Source organism: Hibiscus syriacus, unplaced genomic scaffold (genome assembly GCF_006381635.1).
Source record: "Hibiscus syriacus cultivar Baekdansim isolate YM2019G1 unplaced genomic scaffold, ASM638163v2 tig00110909_pilon, whole genome shotgun sequence".
NCBI classification, from domain to species: domain Eukaryota; kingdom Viridiplantae; phylum Streptophyta; class Magnoliopsida; order Malvales; family Malvaceae; genus Hibiscus; species Hibiscus syriacus.
In genome coordinates, this window is record NW_024062909.1 from 13,266 (window position 1) to 36,442 (window position 23,177).

The 23,177-nt window shown below is 33.8% G+C and overlaps 1 protein-coding gene across 1 annotated transcript; it reads right to left on the reverse strand.

The window, feature by feature from the left end:
- Positions 1–18,157: 18,157 nt before the first annotated feature.
- LOC120146291 (SUN domain-containing protein 5-like) lies at positions 18,158–21,200 on the reverse strand. Its single transcript, XM_039159892.1, has 4 exons — positions 20,955–21,200; positions 19,110–20,422; positions 18,910–18,995; positions 18,158–18,475 (listed from the first exon to the last, which is right to left on the reverse strand). The coding sequence occupies exons 1-4, from the start codon at positions 21,178–21,180 to the stop codon at positions 18,238–18,240; spliced, it is 1,863 nt and encodes a 620-aa protein (XP_039015823.1). The 5' UTR covers positions 21,181–21,200; the 3' UTR covers positions 18,158–18,237.
- Between the last annotated feature and the right edge of the window lie 1,977 nt (positions 21,201–23,177).

The following is a 23,177-nucleotide window of genomic DNA, read 5'->3' on the forward strand; positions in this document are numbered from 1 at the left end:
AAATCCTCTTCAAGTTTTGTTCGTGCTTCTTGCGTTCTTTGATTAAGCTTCTGGATTTGAACATCTTTGTTTCTGCATTTTTGCATCCAATTGCTAGCCATCTCCTGTTCTACCTCAAGTCTGGTATTGAAATTTTTCCTTTCCAGCTCCCATTTTTCTTTTTCAACATTGGATTCTTCCATCTTTTGGCCTCTGACTTCAAGTTCAGCAATCAACTGGTTCATCTCAGATTCAAATCCCTTGAACATGCTATTTTTCTCGCCTTCAAATTTAACAAAGATGTCATTCTTCATCTCTTCTAAATCTTTGGCTCGATCTCTTTCTCTTTGCATTTCATTCATGATCTCACGGTGTTCAGCCTTGTGTTTTATAATTCGCTCTCTCTGTCAACCTCGAAATCTTCCATTTTTTGCTTTCCTTTTTCCAGGTTTTTGAGTAGATAACTATTCTTTCCTTTCAACTCTTCAACTCGTCTTTTCTCAATATTCAATTCTCTGGTCATCTGTATCGTCGATTGGCTGGGTCCTGATGCTTTTCGGGATTTATATAACTCCTGGTAATCTTTCTGTAAGGCTCTGTACTCATCCTCACCTTTTTCTTTATCTTTTCTCAACATTGCACATTGTGACGAATGAAAGTCAATGTCAACCCCCAACATAGCTTTATCTTGTCTCATTTGCTCTAATTCTTTCGACCAGCCATCTCTTTCTGCTTCAAACTCAGCTTTCAGGATTTCAATCTCTGATGGAACCACCTTGATGCGATCATCCATAGAAATATCCCCATTTTGATCTGGTAGAGGAATATTTTCATTTTTCCTGACAAATCTCCATTCTTCATAATCAGGAGTTAGCATTTCTTTTGCTGCTTTAGCTCGGATACAAAAAGTTGTTTTCCAAGCTGTAACGGCTTCCATGATGTTTCTTTTATAATTTTTGCTGTGGAATGCAAACTCAGATGACTGTAGTCCAGCAGTGACAGGTACAAATTGACGACCTTCATACTGTCTTATAACCAGAAGTGGTGCATATCCAATTCCTCCCCATAATCCGAGCAGCATTATCCATTTGTAATTACCACATCTGTAAAAGAATTCCCTTTGGATTTGCCATGGGGCGCGCCAAACAACGTCATTGCTTTGCAGATTTCTAAAGGCATTAATCCACATATCCTTCTTAATTTCTTTCGGCCATTCCTGCTCTAGAAATTCTTTTAATGGTGAGTAATCCGTATTGAAGCGTCGGTATGAAACCTTTTCCGTCCTCCAGAAATGACTACGGATCCAAACATATAACAACTGGGTACACCCTGAGAATCGTCCACCTCCTAGCCTTCTGCAAGCATTTAACGATCTGAAGGTCTCTGCTAGGATGGCAGAAACAGGGTTAATCTTCTTTGGCAGTTGTTCAAACAAGTCTACTACTGCAGCTTCAATATATCCCAATGCTTTTGGAAAGATGACCATACCATATATACCCAGAGCAAATAGATCGAATCGTACTTTAGCGTCTGGATGACTCTGAATAAGCTCTCTGATGTTGGTCCAAGCAATGCCTTCGCTTTCGCCTTTTTGTTTTGTACGGGATGCTACCCATTCTTCTCGTACCCCAGCAATCTTTGCTAATTTAACTCGAAAGGGCTGAGTTTTAATTGACTTTGAATATATTCGACTCTCCAAAGCACCTTCAAGATGTAACAAAGTTGTATATTCTTCAATAGTAGGGACCAAGTCCTCCTTATTGAAAGTGAAGCAATTGTACCCTGGATTCCAGAATTGAACTAGGGCTCTGAGTAATTCATCATCAACTTCAACATAGAGCAAATATGGGATGTCTCCGTAAGTCTGATAAAACTGCAATTTTTGTTTGAATCCCAACTTTCCCAAATACCTCGCAAATCTTGCAGATCATTTCTTTTAGTGAAACTGAAGCATAACTGGCTAAGTCAGATACATAATCATCTGGCAGACTATCTCCTTCTTGTCTTTGTAAATCTTCAGCCCACTGTCTTACTTCTGAGTTTAGAATTACTTGACTTGAACCCTTTTTATCCATGGATGAAGGTTTTCCAATGAGACTATTAACACAAGGATCAATGTCTTTTATCCTGTATGATGCTATGCAAACAGAAAAATAAAGAACACACAAAAAGAAAATAAGTTAGTTTAAAGGATAATAACATTTATTTAATTTAAACATGCTTTTCTAAATAATTTAAATAAACATGTAAAATAAATTAACAGGAAAGACATAATTCATTTCTCCTGTGTGTACACCTATTTTGGACAAAATTTCGGCATGACTTCTGATTGGAAGAGTTTCTAAGGTTTTTTTATATGCAGGGTTTCAGAACTAGGAGTAAAGGTACCCGAATTGTCCTTGTTAGTGCCCCCTTGGGTTGCTAACCCTCAATCCTAGTCCATTACAGACTAAAGTGAATCGAGTTCAATTCGAGGGGATACATTTCTCTATGCCTGACACGGAGAATAAATTCTCACGAAGACAGAGAGCATATGAACCCCGAAAGTTACTTGCTAGGTCTGACACGGAGAATAAATTCTCACGAAGACGTCGCTTTCACTTCCACTTAAAAGGGACAACTCAATTATAGAGCTTTATGTTATGCAATGCAAGTGTTGTGTGTGAGAAGAAATGTTCAAACTTTTGACAGAAAAATAAATACTGAAATAAAATACTTGCAAATAAAACATATAAATATTATAAAAATAATAAATATAAAAAAATTTGAAAAGAAAGAATTAAAAATTAAATATATAAATTTTTTAATTTTTAATAGAGACAATTTATAATTAATTTTTAAAAGTTTGACCAGTCCCCAGCAGAGTCGCCAAGCTGTCGTAACCGGTTTTCGTCCGGGCACGAAATATTAAATTTTGGCGGGGAAATTAATGTTAATAAATAATTTTGAAAATAATTTGTGAGTCGCCATCGGCCTTTTTGAGTCAGGTAGGTCGAATACCTAAAAATTATCTTTTAAAAGAGTTTTTAAGAAAACAATATTTAAAAGATGAACTGATCTGCGTTTTATAACCAAAAATTCGTTCTTTTTAATAATAAAAGGGATTCGTGGTCGGTTACGTTTAGGGAAGGATTAGCACCCCTACAACGCCCAAAATTGGTACTTTTTAATTATAAATTGTCTCTATTATTAAAAATTTAAAAATTCAAAAATATATCTAATTTATAATTCTATTATTTCAAAATTATATAAAAAATATTTTTTATTTAAAAATATCCGAAAAGAACTTCTAGGTGCCTTAAGACAGCTCTTTTTCTTTGATATTGATAAATATTAATTCAAATAATATTGTTTAATTTTAAAATATCAGAATAGGACATCCAGTTGTATTAAGACTGTCCTTTTTTTCGATATTAAAAATAAATATTTAAAAGTTAATATTTATTATATATATATTTATGAATATATATCAAAATATTTAACAATATAATAAAAGAATAATTCTATTAAAACAATATATTTAAAAACAATAAAATAAATTAAAACATATAAAATAAATGACTAAATTGCAGTAAAAATAAAATTAAAAAATCTAATTCATAATTAATCAAAACTATAGGGATTAAATATGTTATTTTTTTTTATTTTTTTTTATTTAGTGACTAAAATAAAATCATCTAAAATTCGGATATTAGATTCAAATAAATTAAAAATATAAGCTAGGGATTAAAATATTATTTATTAAAATTAAAGGATTAAATACGTATTTATCCTAAATATATTATTTAATAGAAAGGACTAAAATAAATAAATCTACAATTAAAGAACCAAATTATAAAGATCTAAAATTAGGTTCAGTGACTAAAATATAAAGTTTAAAATTCAGAGGACTGCGGAAAGGATTTAACCTTTCTATAATTACGCACAGGTCCTCCCTTAAACGACGCCGTTTAAGAGAGGGTATAAATACCCTAGGTTGGCTGGCCCGAAGGGCCAGCATCTCATTTCTCCTTTCTTTCTTCTCTCTCTCAAACTGAGAGAGAGATTTCTCTCTCGCCTCTCTCTAGGTTTCCCTCACCGGAGGGAAACCGGCAGCCATAGGCCACCGTACTCCGCCGCCGGCCACCGCCGCCGGCCACCGTAACGGTGGTCGGAATTCACCAAAAACACCCCCAAATTGTAGATCTAAATGCCCTAAGACCGATTCCGGTCTTTGTTTTCTCTAAAAGACTCCTAATCGGAGTAAATCTAAACAAAACCGAAGGGTTCTACCTTCTTAAACGGCGGTTTGGCAACGTTTGGCTTCCGAGGGCCACAAAGGCTTCAAGGGTAAGTCTTCTTCTTCTCTTTTCCTTTGGTTTACTGCTGTGGTTGTAGACTGGGATCGTTGGTATAGCTTATTATTTTTTTTCCTTTCTCTGTTTTTTTTTTTTTTGGTTTCTGTCTCTCCTGTGGTCTCTGTTTTTTTGTCTCGCAGGTGGGTGGTGGCTTTTATAGCCACCACCGGTGCGGTCATCGGACCGGTCCAAAGAGAGGGCTTTGGTGAGTCACCGGACTACCAGTGGTGACTCACCCCGTAGCCTTGGCGTGGACGGCCGGCGTTGATCTTCTGGAGCCTTCATTCAGGACGTGGCAGCGGTGGAGGCGTCGGCAGTGGGCCATTGGACCACTTGGCAGTGAGGCGGCGGCTGGGATCTGGAAGCATCAGAGGCGGCTGGGTGTGGCTAGGGTTTAGAAACCCTAGCTGAAACCTTACTAATTTGTTTAGGGTTTCTGGTTGGCTGGACCGGTTCTAGTTGGCTTGTAACTGGGCCGGTCCAGTTGTAATTATTTATTAAATAATAATATATAATAATATATAATATTAATAATAATACTAATAATAATAATAATAATAATAATAATAATAATAATAATACTAATAATAATAATAATAATATTAATAATATTAATAATGATAATAATAATATTAATAATAATAATAATAAAATGGATAAAAAATAGTATCTTCAATAATAATTGGATTCCCACTAAACTCGATCGGGTACTTGACAAAAATTTCATGAAGCAAAATATGGCCTTCATATTGTCATGGCCTAAGTAAAAATTTCCATTCATCAATCAACCACTTAAACTTGAAAGGTTGAGGACTCTTCATAGGCACTTAAATTTATTCCACCAAAGTCACGCTTGTTTCATCATGTGTGGTACAAATGATCATGGATTGTTCAGGTTTTGAGAAATCTCCTTCGATTGGATAATTGGTCTTTTTTGTCTCTTCGTCTTCCGAATCATCCTTAGTTGCAACTTTTCTTTCGTCTTTGTTCAAATTATCTTTTTCACTAGCCTCTTCTTTGATCTTGCCTTTCGATTCTTCTTAGGTGACAACTTCACTAATTCCTTTAGACATCATAGTGGTCCAGTTAGGATATTGAATTTGATTATGTCCTTTTCCTAAACACTGGTAGTAATGAACTTCTTGAACATGTTGAGTATTGATCTTATTTTCACATTAAGAAATTTTATTTTCTCCTCAAAATATTTTTTCATTTGCTCTTACAATAAAGCTAATTGAGTTGTCGCAAATTTTCCACTTCTTGGAGAAAAACTTGTGTGATAAACCAAACTCCCAGGACATGTTGTAACTTAATTAAATACCTCTAAAACCAAATAATGTGTGCACGCATTCAAAGGTGAAGTTGAGACGCTTGTGTTCCCAATCGAATTAAGGGGACCTGAGCACAGGAGACTTTGAATTAGATTTTGGTTGAAATTATACGGAAACGATGATTATTGTAATTGGATTGGTAAGGGTTGGTGGATATAATGTTGGAGTTTATAATGGTGAAGAGATGATGAAGGATGTGAAGAATCGAATGATAAACTTGAATCGATTAAGGACTAAGAGAAAATAATATTATAAAATAGCAATATTGACTTGAATCTTACAAACCTCTTAAAAAAAGTGGAATGGATGGGTCGTGACCCACTATCTATAAATGAGATAGAAACTGATGATATAATAAGGTGGATGAATGCCACTCGGAAGAGTAATAAGTTTGGTAGAGAAGACACACAAGCTAGACTTGTAAGTTTAAGGAGAAAGTAAGTGAGACAAACTGAGCTTGTTTTTAAATACCAAAAGGTTACTAATTTTTGTTCAAAAATGGAATTTGATAGACTTTATAGGCTTACAAGGCATGTAACGGGTGATATGAAATAAAGAAAATAATAAAATAAACACATGAAAAAATTGGATTAATTGGGTGCATTCTTCTAAGGATGGAAGACCATGTATTTGGAGAATAAGTGAAGGGTCATTTGTTTGTTTCATGACTCCAATGCATATATTCAATGATGAATGAACTTTTCAATGCATGTTCTTGGTTGATGTCCAATTAGGTGTAAAGTACTAGCTTGTCATTCATATATCAAGGAAGTGAATGAGTGATTTAAAGTTTCATGTGCATCTACCACGATGTCCCCCAATGCATGTGAAATATGATGAATATACTTTGGCGTTTCAATGCATAAATCCTTTTGATTTTGTTTTTACTTTTGTTGTCTATTGTATGCGGAAATTGATGTAGAAAGGACTTTTGGTGCCCTATTCACTCCCCTTTTCGTCCATGCACCTTCAAATGCAAGAACCTACAAGTTCATCCTCCCTTGAATTAATTTTGTGCATGTACTTGTGGCTAAAAGATGTATATTTCTTGATTGTGTGTTCTTTGATGTTTCTTCCAATCATGTATTTTGAAAAGGGAATAAATGTTCCAAAAAATAAATAGTTCTTCGAATATTCTTGGTTCATGAATGTGTATGGTTCTCTTCTAATGCTTTTGGTGGATGGATGAATGACTTGAATTCTTCCTTGAAGTTTTCTATGTGAATGAATGGTGTCCAAGCTAATCACGAAGAGCATTCAATGGAATGGTGCATGCAATGAGCATAATTCAAGCAACTTAAAGCTTTGTTACTTCATTCTGATGCATACATGAAACAACCAAGTTAATTGCTAGTGTGAACATAAGCAAGCATATCACATGCAAGCACCTCAATTCATACATCCAAAGCCAAGCAAGCACCTTGTATCGTCTAAGCTTCCAAGGTTGGAATAGCAAGTCAATGAAGTAACATATTAAAATATAACAGTGTGGATTAAAATAACTAATTTGACCCCAAGCATGTGATCACAAGTATGATGGTAGAGGTTCTGCCTTTTGAATGAAATAGGCTTTCATAATTTGACCTTGCTTCAGACATCCTAAATTAAGCTCGAATGAGCTTCTTGAAGCTTCTCAAATGTAAATAACTTACCTCAATCAAACATTCTCGAAAAGTTAGCAAAAATTTATTCAAGGCACGTAACTGCGAAAGCATCATAATCTCCCTCTTTAGGCAATTCGTCCTCAAATTAATTATGTCGATAGAAAAGATAGCATCTATGTTTTCATTGTGCCTCACAAAGCTCTTATCATTCTCTTCCTCTTTTGGAAGATTCTTCCTCAAACCAAAAACTCGAAGGAGAGAACAAAAATCATTTTCAAGCAAAATGAATATTTGCCTTAGGTGGAGTAATCCATTTGAACCCCTCGTAGTAGTTTGACAAAATCCTGACTTGGAACAAAAAATTGGGAAAATTTGGGTCTTCGTTAGGAAAATAATCTTTTACCTTCAATTTCTTTAAAACCTCGGGAATAATAGTATTTGGGTTCCCACTAAAGTTGATCCTATACTTGACAAAAATTTCATCAAGCAAAATCTACCTTTTATATTGCCATGAACTAAGTAAAACTTGCCCTTCATGTTGAACAACTTCAACTAGAAAGGTTGAGGACTCTTCTTTGGCACTTCAATTTGTTCCACCAAAGTCACACTTTTTCTATCATGTATGGTGCAAACGATCATAGATTATTTAGATTTTGACAAATCTCCTTCAGTTGGATAATTGGTCTTGTTTCTCTCTTCATCTTTCGAATCATACTTTGGTTGTAACTTTTCTTTTATCTTTGTTCGGATTATCTTGCTCACTTTCCTCTTATTTGATCTTGTATTTTGGTTCATGTTTGGTGACAACTTCACTAACGTCTTTAAACATCACAACGCTCCACTTAGTGTTGCGGAAGACGGCTATCGGATAGAGCAAAATCGCAGTTAATAATTTGAGAAAATAAAAATGAAGAAAAAAAGAGACAAAATTTACGTGAAAACCCCCTAAATAATATAGCGTAAAAACCACGGACAACGGCAGAAAAATTTCACTATGAGAAAATAGGAATTACAACTTCTGTCGATCTACCAAAGAGAAAACAATGATAATTCTCTCTTGATAAATAGGAGAAAACAACTCTCAAGAAACTCTCTAAATTCTCTATAGTATTGGAAGAAAGCTAGAATGCTTTGGGATGGTTTTGAAGCTAAATGAGCTAGGATATTTATAGTTAAAGCTTAAGGACTAATTTGTAAATACCTTAAATTATAATGACTAAAATTGAGACTTTATCATTGTTGAAAAATTCAACAATTGTTGCATCCATTTAATTCCACCGAAAGCCACCGAATTAGCCATGTGCAAAGCCACCAAAATTGACTTTCAACACTTAGGACATTAGCTTGGATTGTATCCTTTTCCCAAAAACCAGTAACAACGAACATCTTGAACATGTTGAGCCTTGATCTTGTTTTCAATTGAATAAATTTTCTTCTTTTGTTCTTATCTCCTCAAAATAAAATTTTTCATTTGCTCTTCAAATGGAACTAATTGACATCGTAGCAAATTTTCCATTTTTCGAAGATAAACTTGGTGTGATAAATCAGACTCTTGGGACATATTGGACCTTAATTTACTAGCTTTGATATAAAAAGATGCATGCACTCCTTCAAACTTAAAGTCAAGACACTTGTGTTCCCGATCGAATTATGGTGACCTAAGATAAGGAAACTTCAAATTGGACTCTAGTTGAAATTATGCAAAAAACGGTGATTATTATAAATGGGTTGGTAAAGTGTGGTGGATCTTTTTTTGGAGTTTGGAATGGTGACATGATGATGTAAGATGTGAGGAATCGGATGGTGAAAATGAATCAATTCAGGACTAAGAGAAACAATACTATAAAACAATATTGACTTAAATCTTATAAGCCATTTAACAAACACAAGGTGTGTTGGATGGATCGTGACCCACTATTTATGAATGAGAAGGAATCGATGGTATAATAAGATGGATGAATGTCACACTCGAGAGAGTGATAAGTTTAATAAAGAAGATGCCACAAGTTAGGTTTGATAAGTCTAAGGATAGAATAAGCGAGACAAACCCAATTTGTATTTCAATATCAAAAGGTTGTTAATTGTTGTTCACAATTAGAAGATGATATCCTTTTTGTAGGCTTACAAGGCATGTGAAAGAATGATATGAAATAAATTAATAACGAACCAAGTACATGAAAATTTTGGATTAATTAGGTGTATTTTTCTAAGGATTGTCGATCATGTATTTGGAGAAAAAGTTACGAGTCATTAGCTTGGTTCATGTCTTCAATGCATGCATTCAATGATGAATGAACACTTCAGTGCATGTTCTTAGTTGCTTTCCACGTAGGTGCAAAGTACTAGCTTGTCATTCATGTATCAAGGTAAGTGAATGGATGCTTTAAAGTTCCAAGTGCATCTCCCTTTGTGTCATCCAATCTATTTGAAATAGGATAAATATACTTCGGTGTTTCAATGCATGAATCCCTTTGAATTTCTTCTTGCTTTTGTCCTCAAATTTATGTTAAAATGGATGTAGAAAGGACTCTTGCTGCCATATTCAGTCTCCTCGTCATCCAAGAACTTTCAAATGCAATAACCTCCTAGTTTATCCTCCTTCAAATTGATGTTGTGCAACTACTTGGGGAAAAAAAAAATATATGTATCTTGCTTGTTTGTATACGTTTCTTGATGCTTCTTCCATTCATGTATTTTGAAAGGTGAATGAATTACGAATATATATATATACACTGCTGTTTACATTTTAGTTAAGTGGTCACAAATTGATCCCTCAAATTGAATTACGAATAGTTTATCCTCCCTCAAATTGATGTTGTGCAACTACTTGTGGAAAAAAATATGTATCTTGCTTGTTTGTATATGTTCCTTGATGCTTATTTATCCCAAATTTTTGATTTGGAATTAAATGTAAATTTTAAAAGTTAAGTGACCAAAATACAAACATAAAAAAAGTTTTTGGTGTTCTTGACGAGTCCAGATTTATTTTTATATGCATTGTTCATCAACTGTTCTTGGTGTTCTTGGCGAGCCCAGAAACCGACGACGTCTCCACCGTCTCTCCGTCGTGCCAACCACCGTTCCTCGGTGACGAAAAAAAAAATCAACACTCTTTTTTACTCCTTTTCTACCCCCAACCCAAATCTGAATTTAAAAACTCCTAAAAATCAAAAAATCTCAACAGATCTAAAGAAAAAGAAATTTTATTTCTCAAAACGTTCGCCGGAGGCGTTACAACTTCAGGGAAGTCTCTTTCTAAAGAGGACCTCGGTTGTCTTAAAGCTTTTCCTCTTTGTTTTTTTTACGAAATCCTCTCTAAGTGTTTTTGATCTCTCTCAAATTTTTTTCCGAATATGGTTTCTGATTTTTGCCTTTATTTTCAGTTGATGAATCCTCTGCCGTCATTTTTGTGTTTACAGGTTATATATATGCTCGAAATGAGCCTCTTTTTTCTTCCTTTTGTTTTGTTTTTGTCTGCTACAATACAAATATTGAATGGAAGGACTCTGCCATAGCAGAGGAATTTCGCTCCCTCTAGCAGACTACTCTTCTGATTTTGGGACCACTGGCAGAATGTACGCGAAGGAATGCGCAAGTGAGGGACCCCGGTGCTGCGGACGTGGCCGATGATCTAGAAGAATCGAAGACAATGAGATGATCTGGGTTAATGAGATGAACGATCGAGAAGATCGAATGTTTCGCGTGATTTTTACGCACAGCTTTGGTGCGTTTCGGAGTGATCTGGGCCCTTAGATCTCGGAGCTAGATCTAACGCCCAACAATTAGCTGCGAAAATATATCGTAGGGTTCAAAAACCCTAAAAATATCATAAATGTAATCTGAACCGTTGAATTTCCATTTAATCTGGCAGCTGGTGAAGAGCGATGGACCAGTAGAGCAGCTAGGGTTTTTTCACCTTTGGACATGCGGGCCTCTCCATGATTGGGCCTCCATCGTTTGGATTATTTGCATTGGGGTTCTTGGATTAATTTGTAAAGTGTGGCCTTTGTATTAGACCTATAAACAATAAATAAAAAGTTATCGTCTTATTAATTTAGCCTATATATATATATATATATATATATATTTAATATTAATCTCTTATATTATATAATATATGTATACTCGCATAATATATATTCATACGCATATCATATAATATATATATATGCATGCATATAATACACGTACACACATATCACATATAGATATATATTTAAAAATATTAATTAACCCACTAACCCCCTATGTTTAAATAAAGTCAAAGAAAAATAATTAAACATTAAAAGAAACTCAAGTAAATATTTCAAGAAAAAAAAGTATATACAGTTGTTCCCCTTTGCTTATTATTGTGAATCAGGAATAGAGCAAAGATTAAAATATAGCCAATTTTGTTTGATTTGGATAGTTTAGGGTTTTAAATGGACTTGAAAGGTTAATATGCTCCACTACTACTTCAGGGTAGGTTGGATTTGATTTGCTCGAATACTCTTCAGAGTAATCAGATCTGAAAAAAGGATTTGTTTCACTGTTCTTCAGAAAAATCAGTGTGGAAAAAGAATATGTTTCACTGCTCTTCAAGGAAATCAGATCTTGAGATTTTGATTCACTTCACTACCCCTTAGAGAAGATTGAATCAGGATTGACTTGCTTCGCTGCTCTTTAGGAAGATCAAATCTGGAAAAAGGATTTGCTTCACTACTCTTCAGGAAAATCAGATCTTGAAATTTTGATTCACTCTACTGCTCTTCACATAAAGTTGAATCAGAGTTAATTTGCTTCACTGTTCTTTAGGAAGATCAAATCTGGGAATTAGATGTACTTCACCGCTCTTCGACAAAATTAGATTTGGAAACTTTGATTCACTTTGCTTCTCTTCAGGGAATGTTGAATCAGTGATGATTTGCTTCACTGCTCTTCAAGAAGATCAAATTTGGGAAATGGATTTACCACACTACTCTTCAAGAAAGTTAGATCTGGAAACTTTGATTTACTTTGTTGCTCTTTAAGGAAGATTGAATCTAGGTTGATTTACTTCATTGTTTACCATAAAGATCAAATATGAAAATCAAACATTACACATTGTTAGTGTGTACTCGAGAATTTGAAATGTCATACCCAAGGTTTTGGTGCTTGAAAAACCTTTGAAAATGAAATTCTCTTGTAAAAGTATATTTTAGATTCAATAGATATCAAAATATACCTTGAATCTGGTAACTTTTGAACTCCTCCATCTTGGAGGTTTTAAATTGGTCATTTTTTTCTTGAATCTTTACTATCATCGATCTCCAACTTTTTAAAAGATCTTATCTTGACATCATTAATCTTCAAAGGTGGCCTTTCTCTTGTTGACCAATTTTTGAATCGATTATGTCTTGGGACCGACACAGTCGTTGGTTTACCATAACCCATGATCTTGGCCATTTAAATCTCCTGTTGAATGTGATCTTGATTTCCTTTCTTTCCGAGGGATAGGATTGAAAGACTCGTTGTTTAGTTTACCTTCAAACCCATGATACTTATGTAGATTGGACTCTTCCATTTTTTAGATTTTTTCGCTTTGAACTTGATATCTTTCATCCCTAAACTTGACTCTCTTCTTGAGGTTTTATGGTAAAAAAAATCTTTAGTATTCTCAAAAAATCTATAAAATTATTCATCTTGAATGTGTAATTGTCTGTGCATCCAAATAATGCTTTCATGAATATGATAATATGGTTCATGCATAATCTTAGGAAAGCCTCCTGAAAAGAGAAAACATCCTTAAAGAAAGGAATATTCTAGAAATGTCCTCATGATAGGTGAAAGGGTCTTTAAGAAAGAAAAAGTTAGGATTTTTAAGAAAATAACCCTAAATAGACGAAGTTGGTTTCTAAAGAAACTGTCTTAAGGACGACGAGACTAAGGTTTCTAGGAAACGTTCTTAAGCAAGAGAAGATTGAGTTTTCTAGAAGAAATGTCCTAAAAAATCAAGAATTAGGTTCCTTGGGGGAAAATCTTTAGAAAGACCGAATTGTGATGTTAAGAAATACTAGATTGAGCTTTCTAGGATACAAGTCCTAATAAAATCAAGAATTAGGTTCCTTGGGGAACAATCTTTAAAAAGAACAAATTGAGATTTCTATAGAAACAATATTAAGAAAGACTAGATTGAATTTTCTATGATACAAGTCTTAAGAAAATCAATAATGAGGTTATTTGAGGAATAATCTTTAAAAATACCAAATTGATGTTTCTAAAGAAATGATATTAAGAAAGACTAGATTGAACTTTCTAATATATAAGTCTTAAAAGAGTCAAGATTGAGGTTTCTAGGGAAACAACCTTAAGAATGACAGAATTGGTTTCGCATAAGAGATTTTAAAGACTAGACATCCTCACGAGAGGGGAAACAAAGTTTTTCTTCTTCTTGCCTTCAATGCAATAATGAATGTTTGATGCGATAATGCAAATTCATGTAAAATATAAGTTAGAAATGCTTAATGTATGTTTTCTTGATTGATGTCCACAAATGGATGCTCAAGAAGTCATTGTTCTTGTCGTGATTGAATCTTCATCGTCTTTTTTTTTTACACTAGAGTGTATCTTCTTAATTATCGGCTCACAATAACCTGCTATTCTTGCCCCCAACAAATTTTGTCCCCAAGGTTTGCTTTTCTTTGCCCTTGTTTATGATTCTGAACTTTTAAGTCAAAGAGACGTTTTTCAATTTGAAAGACATTTTTTCAAGAGAAACTTTCTTGTTTGAAAATGTTTTTATTTCTCTTTGATTTTTTTAAAATGTGAAAATTTCCAAGAAAAAAATCTAAAAACACAAAAGGTTTCCCTCACTTCGGGTTCACAATTGGAACAAATCATAAAACAAAAAGTTCATTGAATATCAAATAAATCAATTACTTTTCAAATTTTTGAAATTTATAGCCCTTTGACAAGTGTTAGGATTGATGTGCTGGTTTTAGGTCGACTTTCTAAATTTTCTAAGGTTTCAACCGTTTATATGTCTTTTCTTTATCGATCCTTGCGAATATTGTGACATACTCCTCTATCTCGGCATGATATTTCAATCGGATGCAGAAAAAATGGCGCAACTAGCATATGCAATTGCTAGACCTTTTAGAGAGTGTTTACATTTCATTCATCTGAAATGTTACATTTATTCAAGCTTGTAGACTCCTTTAGCAAAGGTAGTGCATAAATATTGATCTAAAAATTGAATTCCTGATTGCTTGTGTGAAGTCGACTATAATATGTGTTTCTTAACTCCCTTAGTTTATTTTCCATCAAAACTCATTATTAATTCAAACATCAGACTTTGTTGTTTCCTTGAATTTTTATTAAATTTAGTTTCATTTGTCTTTATTCTGGCGTAGCTGAGGGATTAGTATCGTCACAAAGTCTTCAACTTGGAAACCATAGTGGACAACAACTAATTGTCAGGTATCCGATCAATGTCGCGGTTTGAATGTAACCTATTCATAAAGTCAAGGCTCTTGAGTTACCTTTATAACCAAATGCTTTAGCGGAATAGCTCTACTTTTATTACACTTACCTTATGATGATGATTCATTAGCCATTTGAGTATTTAGATTTAAAAAATTCTTAAACTCATCAAGAAGAACATATTATAGTCTAGGTGTCATTGAAGGTCAGGAAATTCCATCTTTAAAGTTCAATTCCCAAGCAATTAACTTAAACTAAATTCATCTACTCCATTCTATTTGTGAAGATTATGATCATCATTGAACGTCCTTAACAGAAATGCAATCTAATTAGTTTTGCAATGCTATACACATAAGATTCCTCATTTTGTCCACTCCTATACATAAATGAATACCTTGCCTTTGGCCACTTCGTTGTGGAAGGAGAAAGTTATCTTCAACCTTGCAGGAAAAATGGTGTGATATTCGGGTGTAACTTCTGGAGTAGGATCAAGGTTCCTCGTTTTAAGAGGGTTCAACTTTATCGTTTGTCAAAAAACTATAACATTGATTCTCAAAAAAGCATTTCATTATATTTAATATTTGAATAACTTCAAAATTAAAACTCATTTTATTACTCATGACCTTGAAAGATAGCATTTTACTTAATGAGGTCCAACATTAAACTATTTACAAATATTTGAGAAAATAAGAAAAAAGAATAAAAACGAGTTCAAACAAAACATAATATTTTTCCATGCAAGTGCAACAAATCTCTATGATGGATGAACAACAATCTCTTTCAAATATGCCCATCAATCGTCGAATATCCATATGTTTGATTCAATTGGACCTGAGACCTTACCCTTTAATGCCTCATTTGCTCCTCATTTCTTGATTCAATTTTTCAGTGGGATGCCCTGATGCCTCCATGTGGAAATCAAAAGTACCATGTGGAAATCAAAAGTACCATTTGGGTCGTAGCCATAAAGATGAGCTAATAATTACTTCCAAAGGCCTAGCAGTGATGTAGTGACCCTTAATTAAATGGGGCAATAAGTCTGAAATAGGTACTAGGAAAACTTTAAGTGTCACGTTTTTCCAAGACATCTCTTGCGACCAATCTCGAGTTACTTTTACTTTAATCTTCTTGTGATGATCTTCTCTCGTTTTCTTTTTTTTCTTCTTCCATCATTGGAGTTACTTTAAGAGTTAGATCTGTTAATTTTTCTTCATTAATCCTACTTCAGACTTCATCCACTTCATTCTTTTCCATTTCCATGTCTTTATTTGTTTACTCGTCATTCGACTTGATTGTGCCAACTCCTACTTGGTGATTGATTTCCAACTGTTTGGCTAAAATAAATTGATTGTTGGCATTAAATTTTATAACTCCATGATCTAGAAGGTTATAAACTTGTCGCTTAAAGTTACCACACCTCTCGATAGAGTGTCCTTGAGCTTCAGTGTGATACTTACAATAAACTTTCTCATTGTGTCATCTTCAATATGGGGACAATAGAGACTTAGCAAGATGTGGAGTAATCAATCGAGCTTCAAGCAACTTGGATTATAACTCACTGCATGGAAAAAAAGATCAAATAAAGGCTTTTTGGATTTCATTTTCTCCTTTTCATTGTCATGATCAACCTGAGAACATAGTGGAGGGCTATTGAGATGAAGGAGATTTTAGAGATTGATTTTGAAGGTTCAAATCTTGACTAGCAACTTGAGGCAGATTAAAACATCAACTTGCAGATACAGATGTTTAGCCTCGATTCTCTTTCTTCTTTGTAAACTTAAGTTCATCGATAAATTTTGAGCCTTCAGGAAGTTTAGGCTTTTCATCTTCAAAGCATAGTAACCCTTATGTGATGAGGTTTAAAACCATTAATCTCACAATCCCACAATTTTATGTAGAGTGGCTAAATTCACCACAATGGTATTCGCATGAATTTTTTATACTCTGCCAATCTAAACACAAGTAACTATTGTGTCTTGGAGGGATTGGCGTTAGAATGCCACTCTTGAAGAGAAAAAGTAGCAAATTTGAATATGACCCTGAGATTGGAACAAGTGGTACCTTCTTATTTTTCTTCTTGTTCTTTTTATCTCTCTTTATTGGCATTTGAATTTCTTCTATGCCTCTATTCTTTGAGTGAGACTCATCTTTCACGAGATAAACTTTATATTCTATTATTGCTTTACCCAACATAGCTTCTAGGATGCTTTTTGGGACCATACTTGAATTTTAAAGTTGACTTGAGTTGCTATGCTCCTTAAAAAGTTTTCGATCATCTGCAGATATCACTTAGGTCTCGCAAATGATATTCATATTCTAATTCAAAGTATTTGCCTCTTCTTGCACAATAGGATCCACTAATGGGTTTTCCCTATAGATCACAATAGTCATCATCTTCATCAATTTAGACATATGCTCTCTTGATTCCTCTTGAAATTTATTTGCCTGATCATTCATCTCTTGTTGAGTTCCGACGGTTGGTGATGAGCGATGCATGAACCACTAGAGCAATTAGGGTTCCTTCACCTTTGGACATGCAGGCTTCTCCATGTTTTGGGCCTCCACCGTTTGATTATTTGCATTGGGGTTCTTGGATTAATTTGTAAAGTGTGGCCTTTATATTAGGCCTATAAACAATAAGTAGAAGTTATCGTCTTATATATATATATATATATATATATATATATATTAATATTAATCACTTATATTATATAATATATATTCATACGCATTTTATATAATATAAATATACATGCATATAATATACGTACACACGTATGAAATATAAATATATATATTTAGAAATATTAATTAACCCACTAACCCCCTATGTTTAAATAAAATCAAAGAAAAATAATTAAATATTAAAAAAAACCCAAGTAAATATTCTGGACAAAAATAGTATCTACGATAGATTTTCATAAATTTTACCTTCCAACAGCTTAGATTAAGCTTGGATGAGCTTCTTGAAGCTTTACGGATGTAAATAATTTGTCTCGGTCAAACGGTCTGAATAAGGTTGCAAAAAATGATGCAAGGGACGTAGTCGTGCATTCATCAAATACCAATTAAGTTTGAGTTATAAAAAATTCGATTTCCCTAGAGTTGGAGCTTAAGTTAAAAGATCATATTTATAATTTAATTCGAGTTATAAAAAGTTGACATCCCCGGAGTAAGAGCTTGAGATAGAATCATGTAGACGACGAAAACAATACTTAAATTTTACTCATGTTTATGATAGTTTAAATATAGTTGGAGTCCATACAATTGCCGAACAAAAGAAGTTCTAGTAAAAAAGAATGTGTTTAAGATTGTTAAATATTTCCATCCTATTATATTTCAATTATTCTTTTTATATTTCCAAAATTGTCGGGTATTTAAGCCATCTATTAGTTAGACATTGAAGATGAACAAATCTTTACCAGACAAATATTCACCATCAGCAATTTGGTCGTCGTCCCCGACATAGAAACCTACACTCGCTAATATTGAGGTTTTTAAGCTAAAAGCTAACAAACGACATGTATCCCTACAGCTAACACAAAATTACCCGGAGAGCAATGTTATGAATATTGTCAAACTGCTGCTAACAAGTATCAAACCCCAACCTTGGCTCGTCCGGTAAACCTTATCGGACCGATTGGTGGCTCCCAAAAGCATCGTGACTCGGTTTGAAACTAACTTGAGGACGGCAACGCAAACAAAGGAAATACTTACGACTAATACAGCAAGTTCTTTAGTTTTCAAACTTGCTTGATCATAGACGACCTTCTCCACATCTAATCTGTTGAGCAAAGAAAGGAAGAAGAATGTCAGACAAAGTTGCATTGCATGCAAAACTTTATAATAACTATAGAAAACGTGAGAACAGTTTTGGGTCAAATGGCATACATATACATATAATGGCTGAAGTAGACAATTCAGGTTTCAGATTAGGGTTTCATTCAAGTGAGTTGTTCATCATGGCAACCCTACATTTGAGGTTTATAACCTTGCAGTCTGAGTTAAAAGGCAAAGCTTCTGGTCAGATGTGGTAAACATGAGTTGATATATGCAGGACATTACTCACTGATTATAAGCAGAAAGTGGTTAAATAAATAGGAAATATCTAAAATCATATAAGACAAGGATAATTTGAATAAATAATAGTGAAAACATCTGAGAACAAAATGAACGTGCACATTTAAGACTTTGATTTTTAAGTAAAATATTTCTAACCTTAAGATGTTGTTTTCTCTAACCAATGCATCTATACTGGAAGTGACAACAGCTTTCCATGATTCAAGGTCTGCAAATTCTCTTTCCTGGAAGGGATAATGCAAAGATGTTAGATAGTCAAGTGGTTATATGCAACTCTTCTTCACTAAGAATGGAAATAATGGTACCAGTGGTATAGAAGAAACAGAATTTTACAGTACCATTGCCTCTTTCCAACGCATAAGATCTTTTATTTCTGTTTTGCTTTTCTCCAAAAGTAGAGAAATTCTTGATAACTCTGAATTGATCTCTGGTATAACATCAGCTTCCCTTCGGTTCAATTCTTTGATGTAATCTTCCAAAACAGATAAGTTCAAATCAAGAGACCTTACTTTCTGCATCAAAATCTTCAAGACAGTGTCACTAGGTATTCTTCCAACATGCAGCTGTTTAATTTCAGTTAAAGGATCAGGAATCCTTTGAGTAGACACCGGACTCCTCAATGCAGTTTCACTGAGATTTTGAACATCCTCAGCAATTTCTGTTCCCAAAGCAGTAGTTTGAGCCTCGTCATTTCTTTTACCATCATGGGAACTCACATCTGCTTTTACACAAGGCCCTGTTGAATTAGAGTCTGTTGATTTCATGGCATGCTGTTCGGATGGATCAAACATATCTTCGAGCATCCTCTCAATTGCATCAACACCATATACCTCGACAACACTTAAAGTGCAGTAAAACTCTGAACCATAATGACTGAGTAGATTCAACTTCAAATACCGCAGCCATTTCGGTTCAGAAAGTGTAAAGGTTTGAATTTGCTTTATATTTGAAGCAACAAACTTTCCTAATTGGGTCCATGTGTCAGTTGGATAATTCAAACTACCATACAACTCGAATTCCTTGAAGTTTGATGAATGGTGTTCAAAATTAGCAATTTTGACAGCATCAACCAACGTCTCTTCAGCCAGTTCAATCACAACAAACTTTCCTTCCACAGTACAAGGATTTCTTAAATACTGATCATGATCTTGTCCCAAAATGTTGTTTGCTCCTTTTGCTTCTTTGTTATGTGCAACCACTTTTGCACCTTTCAGGTTAGAGGCATAATTGTACTCTGAACCATCAGATTCAAGACGATGAGTGATCTTAAATGTACCTGGAGGATCTCCCTCTTTTGCTCGCATTGTTATATTCCGGAATTCATCTAATTTGACATAAGTTGAAGGGATTTTCAGATTAGGTAGTTCCATTTGCTGCCCTATATTGTTCTCCTCTTGTTCGACTATGTCGCAACTAAGAGCAGTGTAACCCAAAACTTTCAGAATCACCTCATCAAGTCTACTTGTTTTGCAGAAGGAGTACTCATACTTGACAAACTTCTTATAAACAGTGGAGTTATTAAAATTCACTGTCTTATTCATCTCTAACAGCATTCGGTTCGTACAATTATCTTCTCTATCTGCATCATCACAAAGCTTTTCATGGCCAACACTAGGAGAACATGCGGTTTGGTTCTCAGGATGTGAGTTTCCTGAAGAAGAAGATACAACCATGTGAATGGAATATTAACCAACTTTGTGCCAATACTCAAGCAATAATGTAATTTTCATTGGCCTGGCCAAATTTTGTACTCAAGGAACCAAGAAAAGATCATGTAAATAACCAAAAAAAAAAGGCTATGCACTGCAGAAGCATGAATTTCCTTAAAAAAAGTATGGCAATAAAAGTTAAAATTGACTAAAAATTTGACCCCAAGGATGTAACTTTAGCTAATTAGCTCCATTATCTCACAGTTTGGTATCAATAAATACGCTCTTAAAGCAACAAATTAAACCTTCTTTTTAAAACTTCTCGTGTCAGGAGCAAAGCCGTGTCTCTATAATTAAGATTAAATTCTTCTTTTTTTAGGGGAAAATGTTCTAATTCCGTGCAATCATTTGGGTAAATACCGAAATGAAATTTTGAATAAATATCTGGAATAATGGATTTAAGCTAAATTAAAGACTAATAATAGTATTTAATAACTATACACAGAAAGGGGAAATACTTTGTGTTTGTTTTACCTCCATTTTCATGGCTGTGACCGAGTCGAAAGTAGAACAAGAAGAGCAGGCACCAAAGAGAGATGATAACAGACAAGGAGAGTTCGTAGACACTCTTTGCATTAATGAAACTGTTGTTGTTCTTGATGGCATCTCTGTTTGTTTTAGCAGCCTCGTTCCCGCCATTATTGCAGTCGTTTCGACATGTCACGTACACAATGGAATGCCCATTTCTTGGCTTCTTCATGTCTCATCCGTACAAGGAAACTGGGAATTTTCTACTTTTTCTTTGAGTGAGAGAAAATAAGGGAAAGAGGTGAGTTTTATTATTATTATTATTTACCTTTATTCCTCAGAAATTGGAGCAACGGTTGGGTTTGGCTTCTTGTGGAGAGAACAACAAAAGTGGAAAATACGAATTTTTCAAGGTGATGGGAAAGGGTCGACTATTTTGATAGAATACTAATATTGCGGAAATCAATTTTTTGCACTTCAAAAACAAAAAAACGTCATCGCCCTTCGCCCCTATCTTGTGCGTTCAATGGGGGCTTTTTACCTAGACATCAACCCAAAAATAAATTTCGGGTAAACTACACGTTTAATATTCTAACTACTAAATTTGTTTTATTTTGTTTATTCATCTATTTTTTAAATTATATCTAATGTTACATTTCGGTTTCATTTTAATCACCAACAGTAATGCTTACATATCACCATAAGGTAATATCATGTCATCATTGAAAAATTTTAAAATGCAACGGTAGAAGTTCTGTTAATTTTTAATAGCTGGTGACCAAAATGAAATCAAAACGTAATGTTAGGTATGATTATCGTAATGACTTTTCAGATCATAATGGATTATAAAACGAAGTCACTATCAATTACTTTTAAGGTGTGATTGGATCACCTATAATTTGGTAATTTTAATAAAAACATAATTTTACTAAAATATCAAAGTTTTAGGTTCATAGTCGATTACGTCTAGGGAATAATTAACACACTCACAATGTCTAATATTGGTACCTAGTCGATTACCTATTGTTTTAAAATTGGAAATTACGAGTTCAATATTTTATTTAATTTAGGCTTAATATAAAAAAATGCCCAAACTATATCGTTTTTTCCAAAGTGATGCCTAAACTTTTTTTTGGTAAATACAAGTGTCTAATGTTACAAATATTATCACTTTAGGTGCATTGACCATAATATGCGTTAAATTTCATTGTTAAGTGATATGTGTTGTGCTCATATAATTTGAAAATTATATGTTAAAAAAACTTTAAAATATTATTATATTTATAAAGAAAACCCTAAACTCTAACCTCTAAAATTATAAAAAAAAAACCTCAAATCCCTAAAAATCTCTAAAATCAGCCCTAAACCTTAACCTTACTATCACAATTATCGACCAAGAATGTCGTTATCTCCGCCACCCTTGGCATCTCTCTTGTCAGTCGTCATCTCCCTTGTCATCACGAGCATCGTCGGGTCACTTAAGTATCGTGATTTTTTCATTTGGAGTTCGACTTCTTCATTTTCTTTGTCGGTTGTTCATCGTGGTTTATGGGTTATAGGTCATCGTGTTTGGTTGTTTATTAGGTGGAGGTTCTGGTGGAGGCCCGGTCGCTAGTAACAGTATTAAACAGCTGTAACGGACGTGGATATAAAGATTGGAATTAGGTTTTTCAAAGTTTTGGGGATTTTTTAAGATTTTTTGAAAATTTTTGGTTTTTTTTTAATTTAATTTTTTATTTTAAATAAAATTTTAAAAATTAACTAAATGCGACATGTGTCACTTAGTAGAATATTTTAACAGTCGTTACGATCAGGGCACCTAAAGTGTGCACCTAAAGTGTAACATTTGTAATGTTAGGCACCTGGATTAATAAAAAAAAAATGTGCATGACTTTAGGAAATGCAATATAGTTTATGCACTTTTTTATTAAGCCTTTAATTTATAATCCATTATGTATGTAAATTTTAAAAGAGTGTTGATTTATTTTAAAATTAACAATAATCATCATCTAGCATAAACGAAGATTATATCATTAATCCTAATAAATGAATATTGCCTTGATAATTTTGAAATCATGATATGGGAACTTAAAAAGGATATTGATTTATTTCGAAAATTAATCATGATTACGCCCAGACAAAAGCAAATGATATACTATTATTCTCTAAGTAAATGAACATTGTCTTATTTTTCATTCGAAATCGGGGTATGCAATCAAACAACCGATT

Bases quoted from the DNA above. Each gene is read 5' to 3' on its own strand.
- LOC120146291 (XM_039159892.1), bottom strand. From the start codon at position 21,180: ATGAAGAAGCCAAGAAATGGGCATTCCATTGTGTACGTGACATGTCGA. The intron at 18,996-19,109 runs GTACTGTAAAAT...TATCCCTTCCAG, and splicing joins TGCGTTGGAAAGAGGCAATG to GAAAGAGAATTTGCAGACCT. The intron at 18,476-18,909 runs GTTAGAAATATT...TTTGCTCAACAG, and splicing joins AGAGAAAACAACATCTTAAG to ATTAGATGTGGAGAAGGTCG.